A 27129-nucleotide genomic window follows, 5' to 3' on the forward strand; every position below is an offset into this window, starting at 1 on the left:
GTGTATATGTCAGTCCCCCATTACGCTTCCAGAGCATCCATATGACTTATTTTGTCCAATAGCTTTGCGTTGTTTGTTACCTTTTCATGGGTTCGGACAGCCCCAAAGTTATGAATACTCCCTTTTAGAAAATGTCCTATACAGTCAACAAATTATTACCCTCAGATATGTAATCTAAGAATACCTAACATTTATATACTGCCTACTAAGTGTCAAGGATTGTGCCAAGTGATTCACGAAAATTATCTCATATGACCTTTATAACTCTGAGAGGTAGGTGCTATCATTATCCCCATTTTGCAGATGAGTAAACTGAGGTAAACAAAGGTTAAGTGACTTTCCCACAGTCACAAGACTACTAAGTGTCAGAGGTGGAATCTGAATCCAGGTCTTGCTGACTCTGGGCCCAGAACTCTTTCCACTGTGCCACCTAACTGCATTTACCAGTTATGTGACTCCAGGCAAGTCATTTAAGCTCAATCAGCCACATTTTGCTCATCTGTAAAATGAAGATGATAAATATCATAGCAGGAGACAGTATCAAGGGTCAGCTTTGGAGTTAGAAAGACCTGGGTTTAAATCCTACCTCTGATAAACTAGCTATGTGATCCTGGACAAGTCACTTAATTTCTCAGTGCCTTAACTGATTTGCATTGATGGAAGGAGTTTCCAAAAGAGTGACAACAACAACAAAAAAGAAAGCAATAACAAAACTATTTCTTAATGTTTTTATTTTATTTTTCTCAAGTATATATAAAAACAATTTTAACACTCATTTTTTATAATTTTTGAGTTCCAAATTCCCTCTCTTCCTTCTTACCTTTCCCCTTCCTTGAGAAGGTAAACAATTTCAGATAAATTACACATATGAAGTCATGAAAAAAACATTTCCATATTAGCCATGTTGCAAAAGAGAACAGACCAAAAAGAAGGAAAAAATAAAGTGTTTTTTTTTTTACATTATGCTTTGGTCTGCATTCAGACTCCATCAGTTCTTTCTATGGAGGTGGATAACATTTTTCTTCATAATTATTGTATTGCTAAGAATAGCCACCATTCATAGTTGATTGTCATATATTATCTCCATTACTGTGTACAATGGTCTCCTGGTTCTGCTCACTTCACTCAGAATCAGTTCATGTAAGTCTTCCCAGGTTTTTCTGAAACCATCCTGCTCATCATTTCTTATAGTACAATGATATTCCATCACAATCATATGCTACAATTTATTTAATCATTCTCTAACTCAAGTGCATCCCTTCAATTTCCAATGCTTTGCCAACACAAGAATACAACTGATATATGTGTGTGTGTGTATATGTGTGTGTATGCATATGTATATGTATATTGCGTGTGTGTGTGTATATATATATATATATATACATATATGTACCTATGACTTTTCCCTTTTTCTTTGATCTCTTTGAGATGCAGTTTTAGTAGTGGTATTGCCCAAGTCAAAAGGTATGTGCAGTTTCATAGCCCTTTGGGTATAGTTCTAAATTGCTCTCCCAAGTGGTTGGTGCAATTCACAACTTCATCAACAGAGCATTAGTGTCCCAATTTTTCCACATCCCCTCCAACATTTCTCATTTCCATTCTGTCATATTAGCCAATCTGATAGGTGTGAAGTGGTACCTCAGAGAACAATAAAAATAAAACACAAACACAGTCACATCTCACAGGGTTGTTCTGCGGACTGATTAAAATAACCTAAGAAAAGTGCTTGGCAAACCCTAAATAACTCTATAAATTGCAATACGCTAGAATTGTTATTCAAATGGCTGGGGACATATTTACAGACACTGTCCTTTCCTTAAACTAACCTATTCTCGAGAATTTGTGCCATTTCTGTGAAGAGAGAAGGAAAAAAAATTCACTGATTCGATTGTTCCCAATGACTGGCAGGACCAAACAATCTGAGCCTGAAATCAGAAGAAAGGTGACTGGTTGGCCAAGAACACCCACATCAACCCTCATTCCCATACCCACTGTTCCCACTAGCTCACCTCCACCACCACCCCCAGCCTATTTTGTGAGAACTGATCTCTATTCTGCTATGTCTGCATGACAATCCTTCCAAATCTATAAATTACTGGGAAATGCATCAGCAGGGTGACCAACCCCGCCCCCCTCAAAAGAAACAGACCACCCTGATGAATGTATAGATGGCCATTAAGGTCTTGTTTTATTTCCCAAGGGAGAGAAATCTTCCCCGTCCTCCCCACTTTATCCCAACATCACCTTTCCCAGGAATCTAAGTGATCAAGCTGTCTTTTCTAATTTATTCCTCTCAGGAAAGAAATTTTTGGAGGAAATGGAACCTCTTCAGATAAGAGCAATAGTGGGAAGGAAAATGACTTACTCTGAGAACTGACTGTTTATCATCATTCGGGATCATGAAGGGGCCGGTGAAGTGAATAATGGAAGAACAATGAATAATCAAAACAATCATTCCTAGTTATCGTTAGAATGGATTATATCATAGGGTAGGGAGAAAGTTTATCTTTATTAAATATTTCCTACTTAAATTAGTGCTCATTGAGAAGCATTGTGGTCTAATACATAGAGAGTTGGCCTAAGAAGCTAGAAATACTGTACTTCAAAACCTGTTTCTGACAAATATTGTCTTAGTAATCCTGGGCAAGTCACAACTTCTGTGTTCTAGGTAACTTTCTAAGGCTTTAATTTGCAGGAAAGCTGCATTGGTCAAGGGAATTTCTCCACCTGGAAAATCCCTAAGCCAATGAAATCCAAGGTCCAACCTCTAATCCTATTCCTATCCCTGAGAACTAATCAAAGCAAGGGAAGCCAGAAAACTGCTGGGTGGTAGGAAGAAAGGAAGCCAGGCTGAGCTTCAACATATACATTAAGTGGCTAATCCATATTGAGAAAACTGAGAGCTGTTCAATGTCAGATGTGTCATAGCTAAATGTTGAACAGGATGATAGTTATCTAGCAAAAGAGCAAACTGCAGCTTTTCACAACCTTTTCTACTCTGGCCTCTGTTGCCCCCAAATTCATCTTTGCAAGAACTTCATTATTTGAATTACTGTCAAGACAGCCCACACAAATGCAAGTGGTTTTCCTCCTGAATATTTTCCTTTTCAGTGACCTTGAATTTTAAGTCCAACTACACGGGAGATATAGAAGCAGTCCCTGGGAAAATACTGTTTCTCCCCTCACATCTTGGATTAAAGCAATAAAAAAAAGAAAAGATGGAAACAGAATTTAGTCAGTGTATGCATGATACCAGACATCTGGATTTTTTAAAAAGGCAAAAATCTAAACGTTATTCAAATAATTCACAAAAGACAGCATCCAATATTTCCTAAACAGAAAAGGCAAATTACTGTATTGAATTTTTAACTTTTCATGGAAATAACTATTATAATATTAATACAGCTCAAAGCCATATTCAAGGGTTTTACTGCAGCTCACTATAAATACTTCTAATTCATCCTTTTTTCTTCTCTGCCAGGGAAAACTGTCACCTCCATTCATCTGATGAGGGTTCACACAGAAATAACAACTAATTAAGAGCATTAGGGAGTTGGTCTTGAAAAAAAAAAGAGGATACTTATGATTTCAAATGTCATTACTTCTTACTTTTCTTTCTTCCCTTTTAATTTTTTTTTAATTAACAAGCATTTATTTTTCTCTCCCTCCCCCCAACATTGGGCGGGGGGGGGGGGGACCTGTCACTCTCATGAAAGATCTCTGCTTCCTTTTTAGTCTAATACACTAAGAATTCAGCCCTGCAGAATGTTCAAAAGAAGCCGTTTTCATATCCTGAGCCAGCTAGATTCAGTACCAAGTTTGGCCAAATAATTAGCAACTGCTTCAACAATGAGAACCAAGTACTCTCAAAGTCAGAGAGTACTTCGTAGTGGGAAAGTACAAGTATTCTAGAATTTGTAAATTAGAGAGGCAATGGTGAGTGAAATACCTTTATAATCCAAAGACCACTAATAAGAAAGAATTACAAGAGGTTTTCATTGATGACTTAAATCATACTTAGAGGAAAAGAGAAAGTCTCTAATATACATACATATATGTATATACACACACATATATGTGGAATAGGAACTGGACCTGGGATTTCATGGATATAGGAAGTTCCCAGGTGAAGAAACATCCCTCCAAGGCAGTGTAAGGAATTAATTGTGATTTGGGGTTTCTATGACACCATCTTTGGCTAAAATTAGAAACCCCAATGTGTGCCTGCATGCTGACCTCACGCCAGACACCCGCACACCTACAGAGGCCTGGCCAAATTATAATGGGGGCAGCCAGGTGACTTTAGCATCCAGAAGCTGGCCAACTCACAGCTGTAGAGCCATCTGTTAGTTTTCTCAATCAAAGTTGCCAGCCAATTACCTTGGGGCTGTGTGTGGTCGGCCCTGTTTTCTAGTTTCGCAGAGGTTTTCAGGATGAAGCTGGGGAGGAGAGAGCTCACTCTTGTGCACGTGAAAGGGAGTGATATGCTGGTGTGGTGGACCTTCGGACCAGGCCTTGGGAACACTGCATAGCTGGTTCTCCTTGGAACTGTGGATTCTGGGTAGTGGTGAGTTTGTGTTGTTGAGGTGAGGCTAGCTCTTTGGAGCTAGCTGGGCTCGAGGCAGGTCCCATCTGGGGTGCCTGGGGCCTTTTTTGCCCCAAAGATTTAGATTCCAATCATCTGGGAAGCAGGTTGTACTTTTTCCTTCCCGTATTCCCTTTCTCATTGTCCCTAGCTCTATTAACCTCACTTGTGTTTAAAATTTGTTCCCATTAATAAAACTTGTTTTGTTTTTTTTATAAAGAGGCTATTAATCTCTTTTCTTACCCCAATATTACAGTGAGCCACCCAATTAACTCTCTCCATACTAAATTTGGCCCTTACAGAAGGCTGGCACTTTATTTGTGACTTTTATCCTTAAAGAGTTGTCTAGAATGCTTACAAGTCAAGTAACTTGCCCAGGGTTACACAATCATTACTTATCAAAGGTGGGATTTGAACTCAAGTTCTCCTGGCTTCAAAGCCAACTCTAACCACTACACCATGTTGCTGTGTCTATTTTTGCTGTCTGTTCTGTCTATCTCTCTGTCCTCTGTCCCTCTTTGTCTCTGTCTGTCTGTCTCTCTATATATGCATATACATATATAAATGTAGGCATATAGTTATATCTATAAATATATTGGTATATATGTATATATATGTATATATATATATGCAGGTATATATACACATCAATGTATACATAATAAATACAAACATATATACATATATAACTGAGTCTGGCATATTTACAAAGGTACTGGGATGACATCTTCAAAAGGAAGAGTTGAGGAACTTATTTCAAAAACTCTCAACTATGTGGAATGGAGATACTTTGGACAAATCCAAGGTTGGCCAGCCATTCTATGTGTTCTTAGTGGGCTCCTTGTGCTATGAATGGGGAGGGATTTAAAAGATGTTAGTAGGCTTCCATCATCTCTCTTCACCTCATTCATCTCAGCACATTCTTGGGGTGTCTCCCTTGCTCACAGAGTTCAATGAAGGATAATACTGTGAAGAGAAAGGCACTAATTCATCCATGAAAGGGCTTTAGTCCTTTGACTCTGCCATTGTTCTTTTCTGCTATAGGTAAAGGAGATTAATCTGGAGCTCAGGAGAATGAGGTGGGAATTCTAGAAGCTGGAGTCCTGGTCAGGTTTTGCAGCCAACCCATCTCTGGTGCCCCAAGGAGAAAGGAGTGATCTTGGGACCCAAGCTACTGATAGCTGAAACTAGGACTTGAACATCTAGAACTGATATTATATAAGAACTGAGTTATGAATAAATCCCAGAGGTATTGGGGAAAATACAGGGTGGGCCAAAAGTCACAAAAAGGTTTCAATATTTAATAACTCATTTAGCTTTTGGTTTTAATTTACAATACCATAGCATAATATACAGTATATATAGGAAATGAATTCATATTATGTGTGAAAAATTGAATCTCATAAATGGCAAAAAAAGAAAAAATAATTTTCAAAAAGTTACTAAAATATCTTAACTTTTGGCCCACCCTGTATCTGTAAATGTGTTCTGAACACAACTTTGAAGTATTTCTTTGTAAAAAAAAAAAAAAAAGGAGGGAAAATACTTCATCTTAAATACTTAAATGCAACTGGGGCAACAGTCACTAGCCCCTAATAGTCTGGGTAGTAAGGGAGGAACACAGTCAGGAGGGGCTTGAATCGTTGTCAATAAAGAAAAAAGATACACACAAACTCCTCTAAGTACTCAAGAATACTGAGGTGGTATTGTAGCCTGACCAGCTCTCAAAGAATGAGACAGAGCATATTCATACCATATACAAATACATACATGAATACACATACATAATAAATTCATGCATAACACTAAGTTACTTCTACATAGCTATCAACTAGCAAAGATGCTAAAAGATAGAAAAAATTCATTATTAGAGAACCTGAGGAAGATAAACTTGCTAATTTATTGCTGATAGATTTGTGAATAGGTTCAACTATTCTGGAAATCAATTACTAATTACACAAAAATTCCTGAATGCCATCATTGGGCTAAATATGTGGAGATAATCAATAGAGCAAGATTGTTGTATACAAAAATGATCATAGCAGTATTGTTTGTAATAACAAAATTTAAGATACAAAATATGTACTTACTAATTGGGGATTGATAAACAAATACTCATATAGAAATGTAACTGCACCATACAAAAGAAAAAATTGGGGAATTCAGAGCGACATTAGTAATTTGTATAAAATGATATAGAGTGAAGAAAGCAAAGTCCAAAATGACTGTAACAATGTAAATAAAGTAAACATGGTAAGGCAAAACCCAACAAACAAACCCTCTAATAAATATAAATAGATAGTTTTGTATCCTATGGCAAAGTTACATGATCTATCTCTCCTTTCTGTTAATAATCAGTCATTTAACTGCTTAGGTTGGGGGGAAAGTATTTTGTAAAGTATTTGGGAAATATCTGTTATGTCAAGATAAAAATGTATCAATATTTAAAACCACATTCATACCCCAAACAAAACATGTAATACTTAAATAACTCTCAACTCTTCTTAATACTTTCAATCTATCAATAAAGATTTATTAAGAACCTACTATGTGCTAGGAACTGTGCTATGTTCTGGAAATACAAAATGAACAAAAGATAGTCCCTGCCCTCAAGGAGTTTACAGTCTAATGGAAGAGACAATGTGCAAATATATAAAAAAAAATACAGGAAATAATTAAAAGAAAGACAGAACTAGAATTAAGAGGGATTAGGGAAAGCTTCCTATAAAAGGTAGGATTTTAGTTAGGACCTACAGGACTCCAGGGAGATTAGTAATCCCAGCAGGGGAAGGAGAGCCTTCTAGGAATGGGAGACAGCTAGAGAAAATGCTCAGAGTCAAGAGATGGAGTGTCTTATTTGCAGAACAGGCAGGAGGTAAGAGACACTTGAAGGAAGAATATATCTTGGGGAGTAAGGTACAAGTAAGGAGAGGACTATGTTATGAAGAGCTTTGAATGCCAAACAGCCATTTTTATTTGCTCCTGGAGACACTAGAGTTTACTGAATTGGGGGCAGGGGAGTTGGGGCTACATGATTGGATCTACATTTTAGGAAAATTGCATCAGTGGCTGAATGGAAGATGAATTGGAGTAGGGGGTATATTGAAACAGGCAGACCCACCAGCAAGTTATTGCAATAATCAAGGAATGAGATGATAAAAACCTGTACTACAGTGGTGACACTGTCAGAGGAAAGAAGGGAGCATATTCAAGAGATGTTGCAAAGGTGAAATCCAAAGGCCTTGACAACAGCTTATGGGAGTGGGGGTTGGGAAGATGAGAGATAGTGAGGAATCCAGGATGACTCCTAAGTTACAAGCCTGAGGAACTGGGAAGATGTTGCCCTCCATTGTAAAAGGGAAGGGTTGAGGTGGAAAGATAATAAATTCTGCAGGCAGTTTTCAGATGAAATTAAAGCTATAGTGATATTTTTAAATGTTCTGAATCACTATTAATTAGAGAAATGCAAATAAAACAACTCTGAGGTCCCACCTTATACCTATCATATTGGCTAATATGCCAAAAAAGAAAAATGATAAATGTGGGAGAAAATGCGGGAAAACTGGAACACTAATGCATTGTTGGTAGAGCTGTAAACTGATCTGGCCATTCTGGAGAACAATTTGGAACTATTCCCAAAGGACAATAAAACTATGCCCTTTGACCTAGCAATACTATTACTAGGTCTATTTTCTGAAGAAATCATAAAAAAAGGGAAAAGGACCCAAATGCACAAAAATATTTATAGCAGTTCTTTTTGTGGTGGCAAAGAATTAGACATTGAGGGGATGTCTTGAATTAGAGAATGGTTGAACAAGTTGTGGTATATGAATGTAATAGAATACTATTGTGCTAAGAAATGATGAGCAGGCAGATTTCAGAAAAACCTGGAAAGACTTACATGAACTGATTCTGAGTGAAGTGAGCAGAACAAGGAGAACATTATACAGAGTAACAACAACATTGTGTGATGATCAACTATGATAGCGCTCTTCTCAACAGTACAATGATTCAAGGCAATTCCAAAAGACTCATGATGAAAAATGCTCTGGGGGGTGGAGCCAAGATAGTGGAGGAGGGACATTGAATGCACGGGGGTTCTGATATAATCGCCCCCAAAATAGCAATAGAATAACCCTCAGGGCAGAAAAACACACAAAAATACTGGCTGAGAGTTTTCTCCAGCTATAGATAGATTTCAAGGAGCCGTGCTGGGCCACAAATAAAGCCTAACCCTGCAGTCGGCCGACACACCAGATACCCACCCGAGGAATTTGCCCCAGTGCCTCTAAATCGGCTGCAGCACAGGCATCTTCTGGAACCAAGTGTGCGGTCAGGCTGAACAGCTGTCCTGGGGGGTAAATGCAGGGGTACCAGTGGAGTGGGGGGAAGGATTCGACTGTCCCACCCCAGCAGGCAACCAGGAAGAAATCCTGAGCAGCTGAAGGCCCAGGTGGGGGAGGGGAGCAGGGGAGCAGTCTCATTGAAGCTGAGAACCACACCACAGAAAGCTTTGCTGGTTGGTTTCTTAGTAAATAGGCCTGAAGTTATCTCTGGACCTAAGAACAAGCCAGGTGAGATTAAAACCTGCACCCCCTCAACCCCAAACACCTGGGACCCTCTGAAGCTGAGAACAGGAGCAGAGCCAAGAAGCAGCCCCAACCCTCCCCCGCCCCCCTGACCCAGTCCCCCAGTGGAGCATTTAAATTCAAATGAAAGCGAGACCAGGCAGGCTGAGAAGAAGCCAAACCATCGCCCCGGCCATACTGTAGCTTGAACAGTGTGTCCTGGAAGCAGAGCCACACTTTAAGAAGGAGTTAAAAGTCAAGAAATAGTAAGCCAGGATGAATAGGCAGAGAAAGCAGAAAACCATCGAAAACTTCTTTTGGGGGTAAGGTAGACCACAATGCAACCTCAGAAAAAGAAGATAATAACAGGGTCAAAGCTCCAACATCCAAAGCTTCCAATCAAAATATGAACTGGTCTCTGGCCATGGAAGCTCTCAAAAGGGACTTTGAAGAGAAAGTAGGAGAAATAGAAAGAAGATGTAGAGAAAAGGAGGAAAGAATGGAAAGGGAAATGAGAGCGATGCAGGAGAGTCATGAGAAAAAAGTCAACAGTTTGAAAAGCCAAATGGAAAAGGAGATTAAAAACTGTCTGATGAAAATAACTGCCTAAGAATTAGGTTTGAACAAATGGAAGCTAGTGACCTTATGAGAAACCAAGACACAGTAAAGCAAATCCAATTGAATGAAAAAATAGAGGGCAATGTGAAATATCTCCTTGGAAAAACAGCTGACCTAGAAAATAAATCTAGGAGAGATCATTTGAAAATCATTGGACTACCTGAAAACCATGACCAAAACAAAAGCTTAGCCACCATCCTCCAAGAGATTGTGAGGGAAAATTGCCCTGATATTCTAGAAGCATAAGCTAAAATAGAAATTGAAAGAATCCACCGATCACCTCCTGAAAGAGATCCCAAAAGGAAAACCTCCAGGAATATTATAGCCAAATTCCAGAACTCCCAGGTCAAGGAGGAAATACTGCAAGCAGCTAGAAAAAAGGAATTCAAATACTGTGGAGCTCCATTAAGGATAAAGCAAGATCTAGCAGCCTCTACGTTAAAGGACCAAAGGGCATGGAATATGATATTTCAGAGGGCAAAGGAAATGGGACTTCAACCAAAAATCACATACCCAGCAAAACTGAGTATAATCTTTCAGAGGCAAAAATGGGATTTCAATGAGAAAGAGGTCTTTCAAGCATTTGTGATGAAAAGACCTGAACTGAATAGAAAATTTGACTTTCAGATACAAGACCCTGGAGAAGCATAAAAAGGTAAACAGGAAAAAGACTTCATGAGGGACATTAAAAGATTAAACTGTTAACATTCCTAAATGGGAAGATAATACTTTGAAATCATAAGAACTATCTCAGTAAGCAATTCACAGAAAACAGGGGTGAACTGAATATGAAGGGATTATATCTGTAAAGCATTTATGTTTTGTTCTTTGTGGGGCAGACAGGGTGGGGTGTCTTATGTCTGGGGCTGGATTTGGGCTTAGAGCCTCCTGGGTCCAGGGCTGGTGCTTTGTCCACTGGGTCACCTAACTTATCCATGATGACATCATTAAAATAGGGTTGAGGTGTAGGAGGAATAAACTGGGGGAGGGAGAAGGGGAGAGATGGTCTGGGGAGAGGTAGTTAACATGAAGGAAACAAGAAAAAAGCTTATGGAGGAGAGTATAAGAGGGGGAAGGAGTTGGGGAGTGAGTGAACCTTAATATCATCAGAATTGGCTCAAAGAAGGACTAACATACATACTCAAGTAGGTATAGTAATATATTTTTGCCCTGAGGGGAGGGGGGTAGGGAGAAAAGGGGAGGGGGAAAGAGGGGAAGAACGAAAGGGCAGATTGGGAGAGAGAGCAGTAAAAAGCAAAACACTTTCAAGGAAGATGAAGATGTTCTGCATTACTGCACCAGTATGACATATTGAATTGCTTGATCTCATAGGGACGGTTGAGGAGGGAGGGAGGAAGAACAATTTAGAACAAAGAATTAGCTCAGGGACCCTGATCTCATTGGAGTGGACTCATGGAGGGGATAACTTTCATACCCAATTGGGAATAGCAATCTATTTAACCCTGCAGGAAAATAGGAGGGGAAGAAGATAAGGAAGAAAGGGTGAAAAAAGGGAGTGCAGAGTGAGGGAAAGGATAGTCAGAAGTAAAACACTTCTGAGGAGGAATAGGTAAAAAGAAGAGAGAGTAAATGTCATGGGAAGACAGTGGGATGGAGGGAAATAGTTATGATGATTGATTATAATGGCAAAATGTATGGTACCTACTTTGCTGGGCTTTTATGAAGAAAATTCTCTGTCAAGCTTAAGGTACTATATACAGGTTATGATGAACAGGATACTATCAGAAAAACCTGGAAAGACCTATATGAACTGAAGCAGAGTGAAAGGTACTGTATACAAAATAACAGCAATAGTGGGGGATGATCTGCTGGGAAGCATGTGGTTATTTTCAGCAAGGCAATGATCCAATATAACCCTGAAGGACTTATGAAGATTGCAGCCCATCTGCAGAGAAAGAACTGATAGTACCTGAAAACAGATGGAAAAACATTTTAACATTTTTTTCTTTTCCTCTTTGACAATTTCTTAATCTGAAATTTTGGGGGTTTTTGACTGTTTTCTCTCACAACTAGCTAATATGGGAATTTTTCCATGACTACTCATATATAACTTATTTTGAATTGCTTGAGTTCTTGTGGGTGAGGGGTGCGAATGGAGCAGGGGGAAGAGAAGTTGGAATGCAAAGTTTTTTAAAATTGATGTTAAAATTTTGTTTTTACATATATTTTGGAAAATAAAATTCTATTTAAAAAAAAAAGAAAGAAAAATTCTCTCCATGTGCAGAAAAAGAACTATGGAATTTGAATACAGATTGAGGCATACTATTTTCACTTTTGGGGTTTTTTTTTTCCTTTTGTTCTGATTTTTTTTTTTCACAACATGACTAATGAGGAAATATGTTCTAAAAAGGATGTTCTATTTTGGACATATTGATTTTAAGATGTCTACCAGACATCAAGTTTTAAAGGTCTGAAAGGCAATTGGAGATGTGGGATTGGAGGTCAGCAGAGAACTCAGGGCAGGCAATGTAGACTTGAGAATCATTAGAATAGAGATAGTAATTAAAACCATGGGAGCAGATGAGATGGAGAGAAGTAGTATAGAGGGAGCAGAAAAGGAAACCAAAGACAGAACCCCAAGAGACACCTACATATACATCTGATGGGTTAGAGAATCCTCCTATGTTTCTGTGCTCTGCTAGGATTTTAATTCTTTCAAAGGACATAATAATACTTTTGATCTTGGGATCAAAACAACAATATGTTTCTCCTAGCACAGTACTTCAGACTCTCTAAAAAGCCTTGTGCAGCCACATGTCATGTGTTCAGCTGTTGGAGAAAGCTTTTAAAGTGAGTTGTTATCTCTACCTATGGCAAATACATCCTAATGATAACTGAAATTCAGCCAGAATCTAACTGTTCTTTCATGGCAATTCATCAATAAATATGTTTTACAGACCTCATCTGGGCAAGGTACTGTGTTAAGACATTGAAAAAGATACAAAGATTAGTAAAACATTGTTATTCACTGCCCTAAAGGCACATATAATGTGACTGAGAAGGGGAAACATGAACAAGCTATTCTCAGTTTATAGATGGGTTGGATTTTAAAAGTTCATTTACAAATTGGTTGTTTGGAACAGAGGGAAAACAGCTTTCTAAAGAAATAGTATCACACAGTGGTTGGATTCTCAGACTAACCCACAAGTCTTTTTTTTTTTTTCCTGTGAGGCAATTGGGGGTTAAGAGCCTTGCCTAGGGTCACACAGCTAGTAATTGTTAAGTGTCTGAGGCCGGATTTGAACTCAGGTCCTCCTAAATCCAGGGCTGGTGCTCTATCCACTGCACCATCTAGCTTCCCCTCACAAGTCTTTTTAACTTACAGTAGAGATAAAGGCACTGTGCAATAAGAAAAAGAATAGGAAGTAATTAAATTTTACAAATATGTATTAAGTACTGACCAGGTGTTCTGGAAATAGGGATAGGGACTGACCTGTGATTTTATTGATGCAGGACATTTTATGAAAAGTGAATGTTAAAAATTGTCTTTACGGGGGCAGCTAGGTGGCACAGAGAATAGAGCACCAGCCCTGGATTCAGAAGGACCTGAGTTCAAATCCGGCCTCAGACACTTGACACTTACTAGCTGTGTGACCCTGGGCAAGTCACTTAACTCCCATTGCTCCATGCCAAAAAAAAAAAATTTGTCTTTACATGTAAATGGAAAAAATAAAATACTACTTAAAGGGGGGGAAAGAGAGTTGCCTATAGCACTGAGACTTGCCCAGAAACACATAACCAGTATGTTTCAGAGGTGGGCCTTCAACTAAGGTTCCACCACCCTTCCCAGCTTCAAGGCCAGCTCTCTATCCACTATACTATGTTACTTCCCTAGTATTGGAGATATAAAACAAACAAATAAACCCCCAGAAACAGTCTCTCTGCTCTCAAGGAATTTACATTATACAAGGAGGAATATACATACAAAAATAAGTCTTACTCTGGAGGATTTTAAGTGGCCTGGCTGGAGATTTTGCATTTTATCTGAGAGGCAATGGGGAGCCATTGAAGAAAGTTTTGTAGAGGGGAGCCACTCCAGAGGTGAAGGGTGGAGAATTGGAAAGCATTATTAATAATTGGCTCAGGTAGACTACTTAAGGGCACATGCAAATCCAGAAACTATTATGTCTGGAAAGAACTTTAAGCCATCATATGATCCAACTCCATTTTACAAACAATCTAAATAAAGACAAGAGAAGTGAAGTAATTTGCTCTTTTGAACTAGAATCTAGGTAGCCTGGTGGCCAATACAGTGTTCTATGCATCCTACTGTAATTTCTAACCCTGCATCAAAGAGAGGTAGACCAGAGAATGAAGATGCTCTAGGAACACTTTATTAGGAAGCCATGGCTGCCTATTTATTTGAAGGGGCAGCAAGATGGCACAATGGATAAAGCACTGGACTTGGAGTCAGGAAGACCCAAGTTCAAATCTGGCCTCAGATACTTACTAGCTGTGTGACCGTGGGCAAGTCACTTAACCCTACTTGCTTTAGTTCCATCATCTATAAAATGAACTGAAGAAGGAAATGACAAACTACATCTTTGCCAAAAAAAAAAAAGAAAGAAAGAAAGAAAAAGTCAAAAGGGTTAATGAAGAGTCAGACACAACTTGAGCATGTAAAGGCCTAAAATTCTAGCTATACTATCTAAAATCTAATGAGTGGTCACCAATAAATGATAAGCTTTAGCAAGAGTTTAGACTTTTAAACATTTATTAAGGAGAATAAGAATTTGGTAAATAGAGAAAGACCTAGATTCATCTATCTTGGGGAGTTTTGCTCCACTCTCCACGAGAGTCCTGGTGAAAGAGAGCAAGAGAGCCAGCCTCAACCCCTCTTCCTCCCACAAGCAAATGTCACTTCCTGACACCAAAGAAAAGCCGCATGACCTTGCCCTCAGAGGCCTTCTCCTCATTTTGGAGCTTTTCTACAGTAAGTCTCCAGCAAGTGGCATCACTCCAATCATTATAAGCAACAGATTTTATTTGAAAGGGGATACTGGTTTTCCCTTTTTAAAATAAATTTCAATTGATTGCCTCAACTTCCCTTTAGTCCCATCTTCTTACCTTTCCAGGAAGCTATGTCTTATAGCAAAGACTTTTAAAAAGAAAAATAGTAAGAAGAGGTAGAAGTCAGCAAAAAACCAACCAATACATTGAAAAAAATGACATTGTATACAGTGTTCCATATCTGTGAACCCCCTGCCTCTGAAAAGGAGTGGGAAGATAGGTCTTCTCCAATCTCTTCTTTGGGGCCAAGCTTGCTTCTTTATGATTTTACAACATCCATTTTTTGGATATTTTATGACAGTTGTTCTTTCCATTTACATTGTTGTCATGGTATCTATGTCCCCCAAAGTTGTAAAATAAGTATACATTTCTACTCATTTCATCATCAGTTCTTAAATAGTAACAATATTCTGTGAGCCAAAATCATACTCTACCAAAAACATAGTTTTATCTCTGACACCAGGAGCTTATAAGACAGTTATAATGTAGCTTTATCACATTATTCTCCCATTACAGACTCTACTTTCCCTAGCCAAACTAAACTACCCACCATCCCCTAAAAAGGTTTCCTCATCTCTGAGAAACAGCTCATGTTGTCTTCTATATCCGGAATATCTTCCTCCAAACTATCATACCTCTAACTGTTGAAATCTTACCTGTCCTACAAGAATAAGATGAAATGTTACCTCTTCAATGAAGTTTTCCCTAGCAGGAAATTATCTTCTCCTTGGAACTTCTAGAGTACTCTGTTCAAAAATCTCTTTTAACACATGGTTTTATTTTGTATTTTCCCCAAATGTATATTGTTAATATGAATATACGGATCACCTGGATTTGATGGAGGTGCCTTATTATCCAAAAGTATTTTTTATGAAACCCTAGGTTAACAGGAGCAAATTGCCCTTCAACTGAACTTCAAACTGAACCCAGATAGCTAGCTGATAAAAGTCCCTACCTGGTGACTTCTTTCCCTCAAGATAGTTAAGTCCCTATCTTACGGAGAAATCTGGGCGTCCTCATCCTTGCCAAACCCGTTTTTAGAATCCTGTAATCTTATCAAGATGTTTCTGTATTTCTCCATACTTGTTATAACTGAAATTGTTAAACTGCCTTTGCTTTGGGTTGATTTGTATCATACTAATGAAGTTATTCTGTAACCTGTGAGCGAAGAAACCTTAAAAACCCTTAGAAAGAAGGGGTCTCTGAATTCCCTTCTGAGGAGGGGGATCTCCACATGATCATGGTTCTTTCTTCCTGGGACAAAATAAATTGTTATTATATTTTTCCTCTCCATTCTCTAATCTGATTTTCTGTGAGGTACCTGCTTCTGGTAGGAGAGGCAGAAATAGCCTTCTCTGATCTGGATGAACAAATATTAGGAGATATTATTGACGTCCCTAACCTGTTTATTATCTTGTAGGAGGATAGGTACAAAAACTCTATTAAATTTTCAACAATGTCTAATTATCTCAAGTAGACTGTAAGTTCTTCAAGAACAGGGGAAAAGCATTTGTGCACACTGATTAAGGTTTGAAACTTGCATCTTCAAAGATAATATAATCTACCACTGGTGGAGGGGAGTGAGTAAATATAACATTTGATGGTGATGTTAAGCAATAGAGATAAGAAGTCAAAAGCAAAGAGCCACATTTCATGACTTAGTTATGGCACTGTTCCAAGGAATAAGAAAATCCTCTAAAAAAGAATTGGAGTGAAAAGCAAGAAGTAAATCTATTTTCCCCTCTGATCTAACAGCAAAGGGCAGTAACATTAAGAGAAGTAAAAATTTTCTAAAAATGGAAGCAAGTGGGCCAGTGAGCTTGACTTTGATTTCTAGTGAAATTACATACTATATAACAGTATTAAAATGTAGATGAGTGAACATCTAGAAAGGATATAATTTAGTTCTAGCATGGCTTCATCAAGAATAAGTCATGTCGGGGACAGCTAGGTGGTGCAGTGGATAAAGCACTGGCCCTGGATTCAGGAGGACCTGAGTTCGAATCCGGCCTCAAACACTTGACACTAGCTGTGTGACCCTGTAAAGTCACTTAACCCTCATTGCTCCACCCAAAAACAAAATTAAAAATTAAATAAATAAAGGATGTCGGACTAACTAAATTTCTTTCTTTGTTTATTTTCTCCAACTGGGTGTCCCTCTGTCTTACCTAGGCTAGAAGTACAGTTGGAACTCAAATTCCCAATCCCAATAATAATCAGCAGGGAGCTGGCTAAAGTTCCCATTGTTCCAGTCTGAGCCCATTTGTCTCTCCTTTAGTAGCCCTGTGGCCCTATGTTTCCAGGAATATACCATATTAATGATAAACTAGGCAGACACATTATTAGCTTTGGTCCTACTTTAACTCAGAATTTCAAGCTTAAGTGATTCACTAACTTCCCCAGAAACAAGAACTAAATGCATATACTGCGACATTCTTATCCTTTCCGTTTTCACAGCATTACTTTGGTGGGAGATCAGGGAAATCTATAAATTTTAATTACCTAGATTTTAGTGGCAAAGTCTTCAATCTAGATTAGTTTATAAGATGGAAGGATAGGAGCATTTACAATATAGCAAGTGAACTTGGAAGTGATGAAATGGCCTTCAAATTTAAAGAACAGTAATTAATCTCAAATTGTCCTAAAGCACTTTGGATCACTCATTGGATTCTACTTCACATTACCTTGTTTTACACATACATACACAGAATATTAACCTTTTCTGTTAAACAAGAAAAATATTTTTACAGGGCTGATAAAGCATGAACTCCTTAAAGTAAAAAACTGATTAATTTTTATGTTTGTGGTCCCAATCCCTACCACAGTGCCTAGAACAGAACCATTCAAGCCACAGACATTTATTAAGCAACTTTTAGTTATCAGTCATTGGGCTAAGCTGGGGACACAATAAACAAATAAACCAACAAACAAATGGATGGATGAATGAACAAATAAATACATAAATGGATGAATGAATAGATGGATAGATAGATAGATAGATAGATAGATAGATAGATAGATAGATAGATAGATAAAATAGTCCCTAACTCCAAGGAATGTGCCTTTAAGTAGACAATTGATAAATGCATGTTGAATTAAATTTTCTTGAGGCTGAAAAATGAAACATCTATCTGTAGAAAAATCAAATAATTGATAAAGGAAAATCAGTTTTAATCAGAGCCCTCTAGGATATCAGTTCAAAGTGGTGAAAATATCCTCTAAGATTCCAGTAAAGTAATTCTGCACTCTGGTAACAACCAGAGTTTTTACCAAAGCATTCAAAATACTTCTAGAAGAAAAAACATTCTCTTTCTAATACCCTTAAGATTAACTAGATCATAGGTCTAAAGCTGGAAGCAACCTCAGAGGCTATTTTCCTTCTACCTCATTTTACAGACGAGGAAACTGAGGCCCAGTGGAATTGTAATACAAGTAGTAAGCAATTAGAATTCAACCCGCCCCTCCCCCCATTGCTGAGCTAAAGCTAGAAAATCATCTAGAAAATTAACATAATGGCTGCCCTGCGTTTCTCAAGTATTGTTTGGAGAGTTATTCTTTAGAGCACTATGTGAGTTGCAGTCTAGCTATGAATGTGGGGGTTTTGTTGAGGCCCGGTAGTCTCAGGATGGTGGGGTCCTGAAAATGGGCTTTAAAGCTTTTTCGTTGATCTCTTGGGTATTTCTTTTACCCTGTTTGCAACTCTAGGGCATTAATGTTGCTAAAAATTGGTGATTAGTATAAACCGATGAATATTACTTTTACCCTGTTTGGAACTGGAATTAATGCATTTAAATATAGGTGTTCTGTAATTTAAACAGATGGATTAGATTATGATTTTAATTTAATTTTAATTTTTTTTTTTTGCAGGGCAATGGGGGTTAAGTGACTTGCCCAGGGTCACACAGCTAGTAAGTGTCAAGTGTCTGAGGCTGGATTTGAACTCAGGTACTCCTGAATCCAGGGCCAGTGCTTTATCCACTGCACCACCTAGCGGCCCCCTGGATTAGATTATGATTGCTAGCTGAGATAACTATGCCTCTTATAGCAAATGGTTGTCTCTGAGTTGTTTAATGGCATAAAATTTTAAAAGTCCCCAAATAATAACATCTTTAATAACCCTTAAATCAAAGCTTTGAATAGCTTTCATATGATAATATTACCATTTTGCAGATGTAGACACTGAGGTTTGCCCATAGTAATGTGAGTGAGATTTTCCCCACCCCTTAAATATAAGAGATTTAACTGTGATAGCAATCAGTATAATAAACTACAAATAGTGATTTACTCTAAATTTACTGTTCTTTAGTTACTTAGAGCTTAGAACATAGGTATTATATAATTATTCTTTATATACTCTTAGTAGCTTAAGCTCATGCAGTAATGTGTTTTCAGGTATCAATGAATTATGAACTTGCTCATGTTCTGAATAACTAAATCCCTTTTACTGTATTCATGGTGGTACCTTGTGGTTAACCACAACTTCTAAAGATAGTATTCCTCAATCTGAAGTGGACCAATCAGTTCATTTGAGATCATGACTGACCAGGACGCCTCATCATGTATATGGTTCCTAAACTGATGTCCTAGATGGTCAACCAATCAGCTGAAAGGACATGACCTTTCTGTCCAAAACTGAGGACCTCCCTGTCCATTAACATTAAAGAACATCTGTAAGAATGTCAGAATCTCAACTGAATGTATGACCTGTACCATTTGACCTTGTGATGTAGATAAAATGGGAGGTGTTAATGTCTTAAAATAGTAAGGTATGGGGGCAGCTAAGTGACACAGTGGATAAAGCACTGGCCCTGGATTCAGGAGGACCTAAATTCAAATCCAGATTAAGACATTTGATACTTACTAGCTGTGTGACCCTGGGCAAATCACTTAACCTTCATTGCCCCAGAAAAAAAAAAAAAGATATGTAGTAAGATATATAAGCATTTAAGCCACCTAGGGGTATAAAAGTCAGAGACCTGTAGAGCTCAGGGTCTTTCAGGTCCTATCTTTGACTGACTGGCTTTATTGTGAGACAGACTCTCTCAATAAAGCTATTTTCTATGGCTTGGAGACTTTGCTGTTTCTTTTCCTTCATAAGCCTTAGAAATTTTAGCAACAACATTTATATATACTAGTAGGTATCTGCACCTGGATTTAAATACAGTTCTCCTGACACCAAGTTTCATTCATGTTTTATTACACCATACATCATGTTCCATAGGGGTTGCTAGGTGGCACAGGATAAAAGCACTGGCCCTGAAGTTGGGAGGACCTGAATTCAAATCAACCTCAGACACTTACTAGCTGTGTGACCCTGGGCAAGTCACTTAACTCCAATTGCCTTTAAACATTCTGGGCCATCTCCAGCTGTCCTGATAATATATCTTGCCACTGGACCCAGATGTATCCAGAAGAGAAAGTGAGGATAGTGATTTTGCACAGACCTTTCTCACATAAATCCAATTAATTTCAAGTCATGACATCTGTCATGGTCCTATTTGAAAACTAAATAACAATAACAAGATGTTCCATACACCATGCTCCATCACACCATGCCTCTCATTTGTATTTGGCATCTGAAAAGTTCTTAAAATATGTTATCTCATTTGTTGCTCAGGACCACCCTGTGACCTAGTTATTAATACCAAATTAGATGTCAGGTCAAATAAACAAAATATTTACTAAAACCTGTGTGACCATAGAATGGTAGAATTCAGAAGGATCTTTGTTTTTAGTTTATTATTTTTATTTTTCAAGTAATTTTTTAAAAATTAATCTTCCTTTTAGTATTTCCTCTCTTAATTGATCAAATTTTTAAAAAGAAAAACACAGAAGATCAAATTGCTCACACATATCAACATAGTCTAGAAAGATAAAATCCCATATTAGTCATAATCAATAATGTTAACTCCAGGGGGCAGCTAGTTAGCGCAGTGGATAAAGCACAGGCCCTGGATTCAGGAGGACCTCAGTTCAAATCTGGCCTCAGACACTTGACACTTACTAGCTGTGTGACCCCGGACAAGTCACTTAACCCTCATTGCCCTGCACAAAAAATGATGATGGTGGTGGTGGTGGTGATGATGATGATGATAAGTCAACACCTAGTAAATCAGTAGTATGTTTCATCTTCATTCTTTTGCACTTGTGGTTTATCATTGCATTGATCAACTTTCTAAAGTTTTTCAAAGGTGTTTTTCTCTCTAATATTGTTATCATTATGTAAATTGTTCTCCAAGTTCTGCTCATTTTGCTTTGCATCAATTCATAAAAATCTTTTTCCTCTGAAACTTCACATGTCATCATTAATTAAGGCACAATAATATTTCATTACATTCAAATTGCCTAACTGTTCTCCAAAGGAGGCCACCCTCTTTCTTTTCAATTTTAGTTAATCACTATAAATGTTTTTAACATATAGATCCCTTTTCGCTTTCTTTGATCTCTTTCTCTTGGCGGCAAAAGTCTATCACTGTTCTATTGTAGTTGGGTCAAAGTATACACACAGTTGTAACTTTCTGGGCTTAATTCCAAATTGCTTTAGAGTAGGGCTGGTCCAATTCAGGGCTTCATTAACAATGCACTTGCTAGGGTACCTGTTTTCCCAAGCCCCTACAACATCTATTGTTTTGAATTGCAAAGGATCTTGGAAATCATCTAATTCAAGTCTCTACTTTTATAGAAGGAGAAATTAGGAAGAATAGATGAGAGATGTCTTACCTAAGGTCACAAATAAATGATTAGCAAAGCTGAGACCCAAGTCTTTTGACTCTCTCCACTACATCACTCTGCCTTTCCCAATTCTACCGTGCCCATTTCATCAGCTAATCTCTCCATCTAAACTTCGGAAATACAACCAACACGGAAAATGCCTATAAGCACCTATGATGGTCAATTAGCGAACAAACCAAGTCACAGAACCACAGACTACTACAGTCAGAAGGGACCTTTAAGATCCTGAAGGACTTGGTTTCTTTCATTTTATAGAAGAGGAAACTGCAGCTCAGGGAAGGGAAGTGGTTTGCTTAAGGTCACAAAGATGGCTAGTAATGACCTTTGTCAGGAGAAAGGAACCGGCTATAACCCAGCCCCCAGTCCCTGACCTCTTCCTCTACACCTCTAATTTCATTTTTCATCGTAGTCTCCACTCCAATGCACGCGCGCTCACAGACGCACACGCACAGAATTCAATCTCTATCCACAACCAGTCCCTAGATAACTCTCCTGCTGCCCTCCCCCACTTGAGTCACAGAGGACTCTGAGTCTTGACCTCTTTCTCTTACACAATATATGACATATCTATATATAAATGACATATCTCCCTGCCCAGCCAGTTCCTGTCAGTCCTTTATCATGCTCGTACACGCACACCCCCTTGGTGAAGCCGGCCCCCCTCAGGGTAGCAGCTAAGGCTTGTCTCCCTGACCAATCAGCGCCCGCCCTCCTCTTCCCTACCGGATCCACAGTTAGGGTCTCAGATTCACCCCGCCCCAGTCCCTACCTCGTCTAGCAGCCCGTAGATGCTGAAGCCCTCTGACTCCACCAATGACTCCCAGACCTTGCCTGCAGGAGCCGGGGCCTCCAGCTCAGCGCAGGCCTTCCGGAACTCCTCCTCCAAGAAGTCATCCGCTTTCTCCATCCTGTCAGTGTATCACTGAGGCCCAGGTGGGAGGGAAGCGGGCGGGAGAGAGAGGGAGAGGGAGGGAAGTAGAGAGATGAGCAGACCTCAGCCTCTGAGGGGCGGGGCTGAGAAGGAGCTATGGGAGAAGAAGGGAAGGGGGAGGGCCTGGGGGAAAACCTGGGAGGGACCGAAAAGGCCAAGGGGAGGGTTAAAGAGTACGGAAAGGAAGGGCCTTGAGTAGAAAAGAAGTGGGAGGGACAGAGATGAGGAAATTACCTAGAGAGAGGGGTGGTAATTAACAACAACAACAACAATAATAATAAACAGCTTGCATTTATATAGTGTTTTTAGGTTTGCAAAACATTTTACAAATATTATCTCATTTTATACTCATAATTACCCTGGGAGGTAGGATTATTATTATCTTCATTTTGCAGATGAGAAAATTGAAGTAGTTAGAGGCTGAGTTGTGCATAGTCACACTCAGCTAGTGTCTGAGGCGATATTTGAACTCAGGTCTTTCTGATTTTAAGTCTAGTGCTCTATCCATTACGCCATGGATAGGAAAAAAGGAATGGAGAGACAGAGAGAGGGAGAAGTCTAGAGGGAACAACAAAAAGACCAAAAGAGGAAGAAGAAATATGAGACAGAAAAAGAGAAGAGACAGAGAAAGAAGAAGGAGATAGGGGATGAAACTAGGGATAGAGGAGAGGACGTACTAAAAGGGAAGAGATGGAGGGCAGCTAGGTGCCAAAATAGATAAAACACCAGCCCTGGATTCAGGAGGACTTGAGTTCAAATGCGACCTCAGACACTTGACAGTAGCTGTGTAACCTTGGGCAAGTCACTTAACCCTCATTGGCCCTCAAAAAAAAAAGGAAGGGAAGAAATTGAGAAAGTGGAAGGAAGACCAGAGAGAGAATGGGAAATGGGGGAATCAAGGTCAGAGAAAAAAGAATAAAGGGAAGGAGAGGGAAGGGACAGGGAAAAAGAGGGATAGAGAGCTAGGTTGGAGGTAGAGGAAGAGGCAACTAAGGAAGAAGAGAAGGAAAGAAAGGATAGCAGAGTAGAAAGTAAAACAGAAAAAGGAGGAGGACCCAGAGAGAGGAGCTGTGACAAAGGAGAAAGGGGAGGGTTGAAAGAGAAAGGAACCAAGTAGAAGGAGGTGGGGCAGAAAAAGAGAATGGAAGGATCAGAGACAGGAGAGAGAAATAAGGAGACCAAGTGTTGGGGAGAGGAAGGAAAGGGAGAGTGAGAAAGAAAATGAATGTGAGACATAGAGGGAGTAAAAGTAAAGAATGAACAAGGGAGAAAGGAGGGATAGGATGATGAATGGAGAAAGAGGGAATAGATAAAAAGGGAGAATAGAGGGATGGGAAAGAGAGATAAAGAAAATAATGGAGGGAAAGAGGGATAATGAAGGAGTGAGAATGGGGAGGTTTAGAGAAAGGGAAGGAGAAGGGGCAGGAAGAAAGAAAGGGTTAGAGGAAAGGCAAGTATGGTTTGAGAAAGGAAGAGGAAAGAGAACTCGAGAAAAGGAATGGATACAAAGAGGAGAAGAGAGACAGTAGGAGGGAGAAGAGAGTGTGTACTGAGAGAACATTAGAGAAGTGAGGAATCAATACAGGAGGATGGAAAGTGGTTGAGTGGGAAGACTAGCAAGGAGAAGAGGAAAGTCTAGAGAGAAGAGGACCCAAAAGAAGGAAGGAGAAAATGAAGAGGTCTAGAAGGATGAGTAGATAATGAGAAAACCAGGCAATAACCCCTCCTTTGCATCCTTCTCTTTCTTCCCTATTCATGTATTGATGGTAGAATGGGAGGAGTAGATAGGGAAGGTCCCAGAGTATATTAGATAGGGTGGGATCAATCTTTGCATCAGATATCTCAGTATGGTAGAGTAGAAAGAACACTGTCTTGGGACAGCTAGGTGGCACAGTGGATAAAGCACTGGCCCTAGATTCAGGAGGACCTGAGTTCAAATTCGACCTCGGACACTTGACACTTACTAGCTGTGTGACTCTGGACAAGTCACTTAAACAAAACAAAGAAAGAGCATTGTCTCTAAAGTAAGAAGACCTCTGAAGTTTTAAGTCAGAAGACTGAATTCCAATTCTATCTCTAAAACTTATTACCTGTGTGGACAATCCAACTTAACCTACTTGGGTCTCAATAAAATGAAAGGGTTTGACTAGATGGTCTCTGAACTCCTTTGTAGTTCTAAAGCTATCATTCTATGATCTCTGATAATGTTAGAATGTCTAAGATATATTGGGAACTAGCACAAATGTGTGTGTGTCTAATTCCTCAATGGAGAAGTACTCAACAGGATATGAACAAAAAGTTCTCAAAAAAAAAAAAACATGCAGGGGGCAGCTAGGTGGTGCAGTGGATCGAGCACCGGCCCTGGATTCAGGAGGACCTGAGTTAAAATATGGCTTTAGACACTTAACACTTAGAACTGTGTGACCCTGGGCAAGTCATTTAGCCCTAATTGCCTCACCAAAAAAAAAAACACCACACATGCAAAACAAAAACCCTTGATCACCACATGAAAGATTGCTCCACATTACTTATAAGAGAAAAGTAAATAAAGATTCTGAGGTTATATTTAATACCCACCTAATTGGCAGGGATGAAAAAAAGAAAGACTTGCACAAAATAATGAAGACTGAAATGAGCAGAACCAAGAGAACATTGTATACATTAACAGCAATATTGTTTTGAGAAGGTTGAACAAATAAATTATTTTGTCTATTATAAATACCCAAATTAACTATAAAAGACATATAAAGAAAGATGCTATGTGCATCCAGAGAAAGAACTAATAAATGGAAGTGTATCTAGAATAAGTTAACATATTATATATCTGTGTATCCCTATTTGTGTCTAATGGTAACCATCTCTAGGGTGGGAGAGGGAAGGAAGAACAAAAGAAATTTACATGATAATTTTGTCATATATTTGAAAGGAATAGCAAGTTGTGTATAGTATATTTGCAGTTTCATGTATAATCATCTTTTTTAATTGTACTATGCTATGGAAATGCTTATTTTATTCCATAAAGTAAAAAGAAAAGAAAAAAAAGAATGTTACTAACTGTTCATTTGCTTTGACCCAGAGGTTGATCTCCCCCAAAAAATATAAAAGAAAGGCCACATGTACAGCAAAATACTATTTTTTTCAGTAGAAAAGAACTGAAACAAAATAGCTTGACAAACTATGGTACATAGATATAATTGAATATTTTGACACTATAAAGAAATAATGATTGTACAGGCTTTAGAGAAGCATGGTAAAAGCATGAACTGATAAAAAGAGATATAGACATGCATTGTCAGATGTAGACACTTTTCATTGCTTAATTATTTTTCTTTGTTAAAACTGAGACATCAGGGAGGCAGCTAGGTGGCACAGGGGATAAAACACTGGCCCTGGATTCAGGAGGACCTGAGTTCAAATCTAGCCTCAGACACTTGACACTTACTAGCTGTGTAACCATAGGCAAGTCACTTAACCCTCATTGTCCTGAAAAAAAAAAAAAACACAAAAAAACAACAACAACAACAAAAAAAACCTGAGACATCAATTGTGAGAGGGGATATGTGGAAATAACTCTGATGTAAAAACAAAAGGCACCAATAAAATACATTTGAAAAAATTAAATCATTATTACAAAGTATAGATTACTAAATTGTTGTTTGTCCTTCATTTTAGAAGAGGATCGATGTCACCACTGGGTGATGTCTTAACTAATGTGTGAATTGGATTTAAGTGAAGCAAACCTGCACAATGTTATCAGCTTCACTCTCTCTTCCAGAGTCATTGAAGTCCAGTGGCAAAACAAAAGTCAGGGTGATTGGCAATGGCCTGGTATGCAGTGGATGATCTTAGCATCTTCAATGTCTGACCAAGCTTTAGGAGCTCCACAATGACTGCTTTAGCCACCTTCATGGCTATTGGAACAAATTGTTCTCATCCACCCATTCTACAGGGGTAGACATCCCTCTAACTCACCAACAGGTTTGATGCCTCTGGGTTACTCTCCACCTGGTTTAGGCTATTTGCAAAAATGGTTTTACTGGGGTGAGGCCACAGTGCATACTATAGCTTCTAGGAGCCCCAGGTGAGAATTGGATGAATCAAATGGTCACCAAAGGTGGATGAGAAGCCTTGTAAAGGGCTTTGCAAGTTCTCATTTCAAAAGTCCTAGTCTTCCGGAATACCCTCATATACCCCAGATCACTAAGTACAGAAGGAAAGATAGTTATATTTGGACATGAAAGTAGTTTTAAAAAAAGTGTCAATGCAGTATTTAAAATGACCAAAAAAGTCATTTTAATTGTCTAAGAAAACAAATAAACCAGTACATGCCTCTGGGGAGGTGGAAATGCTCAGGATCTCTGAGCCTTTGCTAAAAAGGGAGTCACAAGATAAGGAATGGATTAAAGAGATTAGAAAGAGAACTAAAAAGTATCAGCATTTGGTTGGGGGTGGGCCTGTCCTATCTGCAAAGAGTCTTTCTCTGCCTAGTTATTGTTACATTCCTGCATTTCATGATATTTATTTCCTGAGAACTCCCATCTTCTTCAATGAAGAGTTTTATATAAACTGAAGGAATGAGCACAGAACCTTTTTTTAACTTTAAAAATAAAAAAAAAGATCAAAAGTACCAGATAATTTTTAATTTGTTCCATGTGCTATGGAAC

At 38.7% G+C, this 27129-nt stretch overlaps 1 protein-coding gene across 1 annotated transcript in view; it reads right to left on the bottom strand.

Moving 5' to 3' along the window:
* The window catches only part of LOC122752764 (phosphatidylcholine transfer protein), a 56953-nt gene extending 34395 nt beyond the window's left edge, over positions 1-22558 (bottom strand). Inside the window, exon 1 of the mRNA XM_043999660.1 lies at positions 22304-22558. Coding sequence (XP_043855595.1) covers positions 22304-22441 — 138 coding nt within the window. The 5' untranslated portion in view covers positions 22442-22558. The remainder of the gene's footprint in view (positions 1-22303) is intronic.
* Positions 22559-27129: the final 4571 nt, after the last annotated feature.

This window comes from Dromiciops gliroides, chromosome 4 (assembly GCF_019393635.1).
Source record: "Dromiciops gliroides isolate mDroGli1 chromosome 4, mDroGli1.pri, whole genome shotgun sequence".
NCBI classification, from domain to species: domain Eukaryota; kingdom Metazoa; phylum Chordata; class Mammalia; order Microbiotheria; family Microbiotheriidae; genus Dromiciops; species Dromiciops gliroides.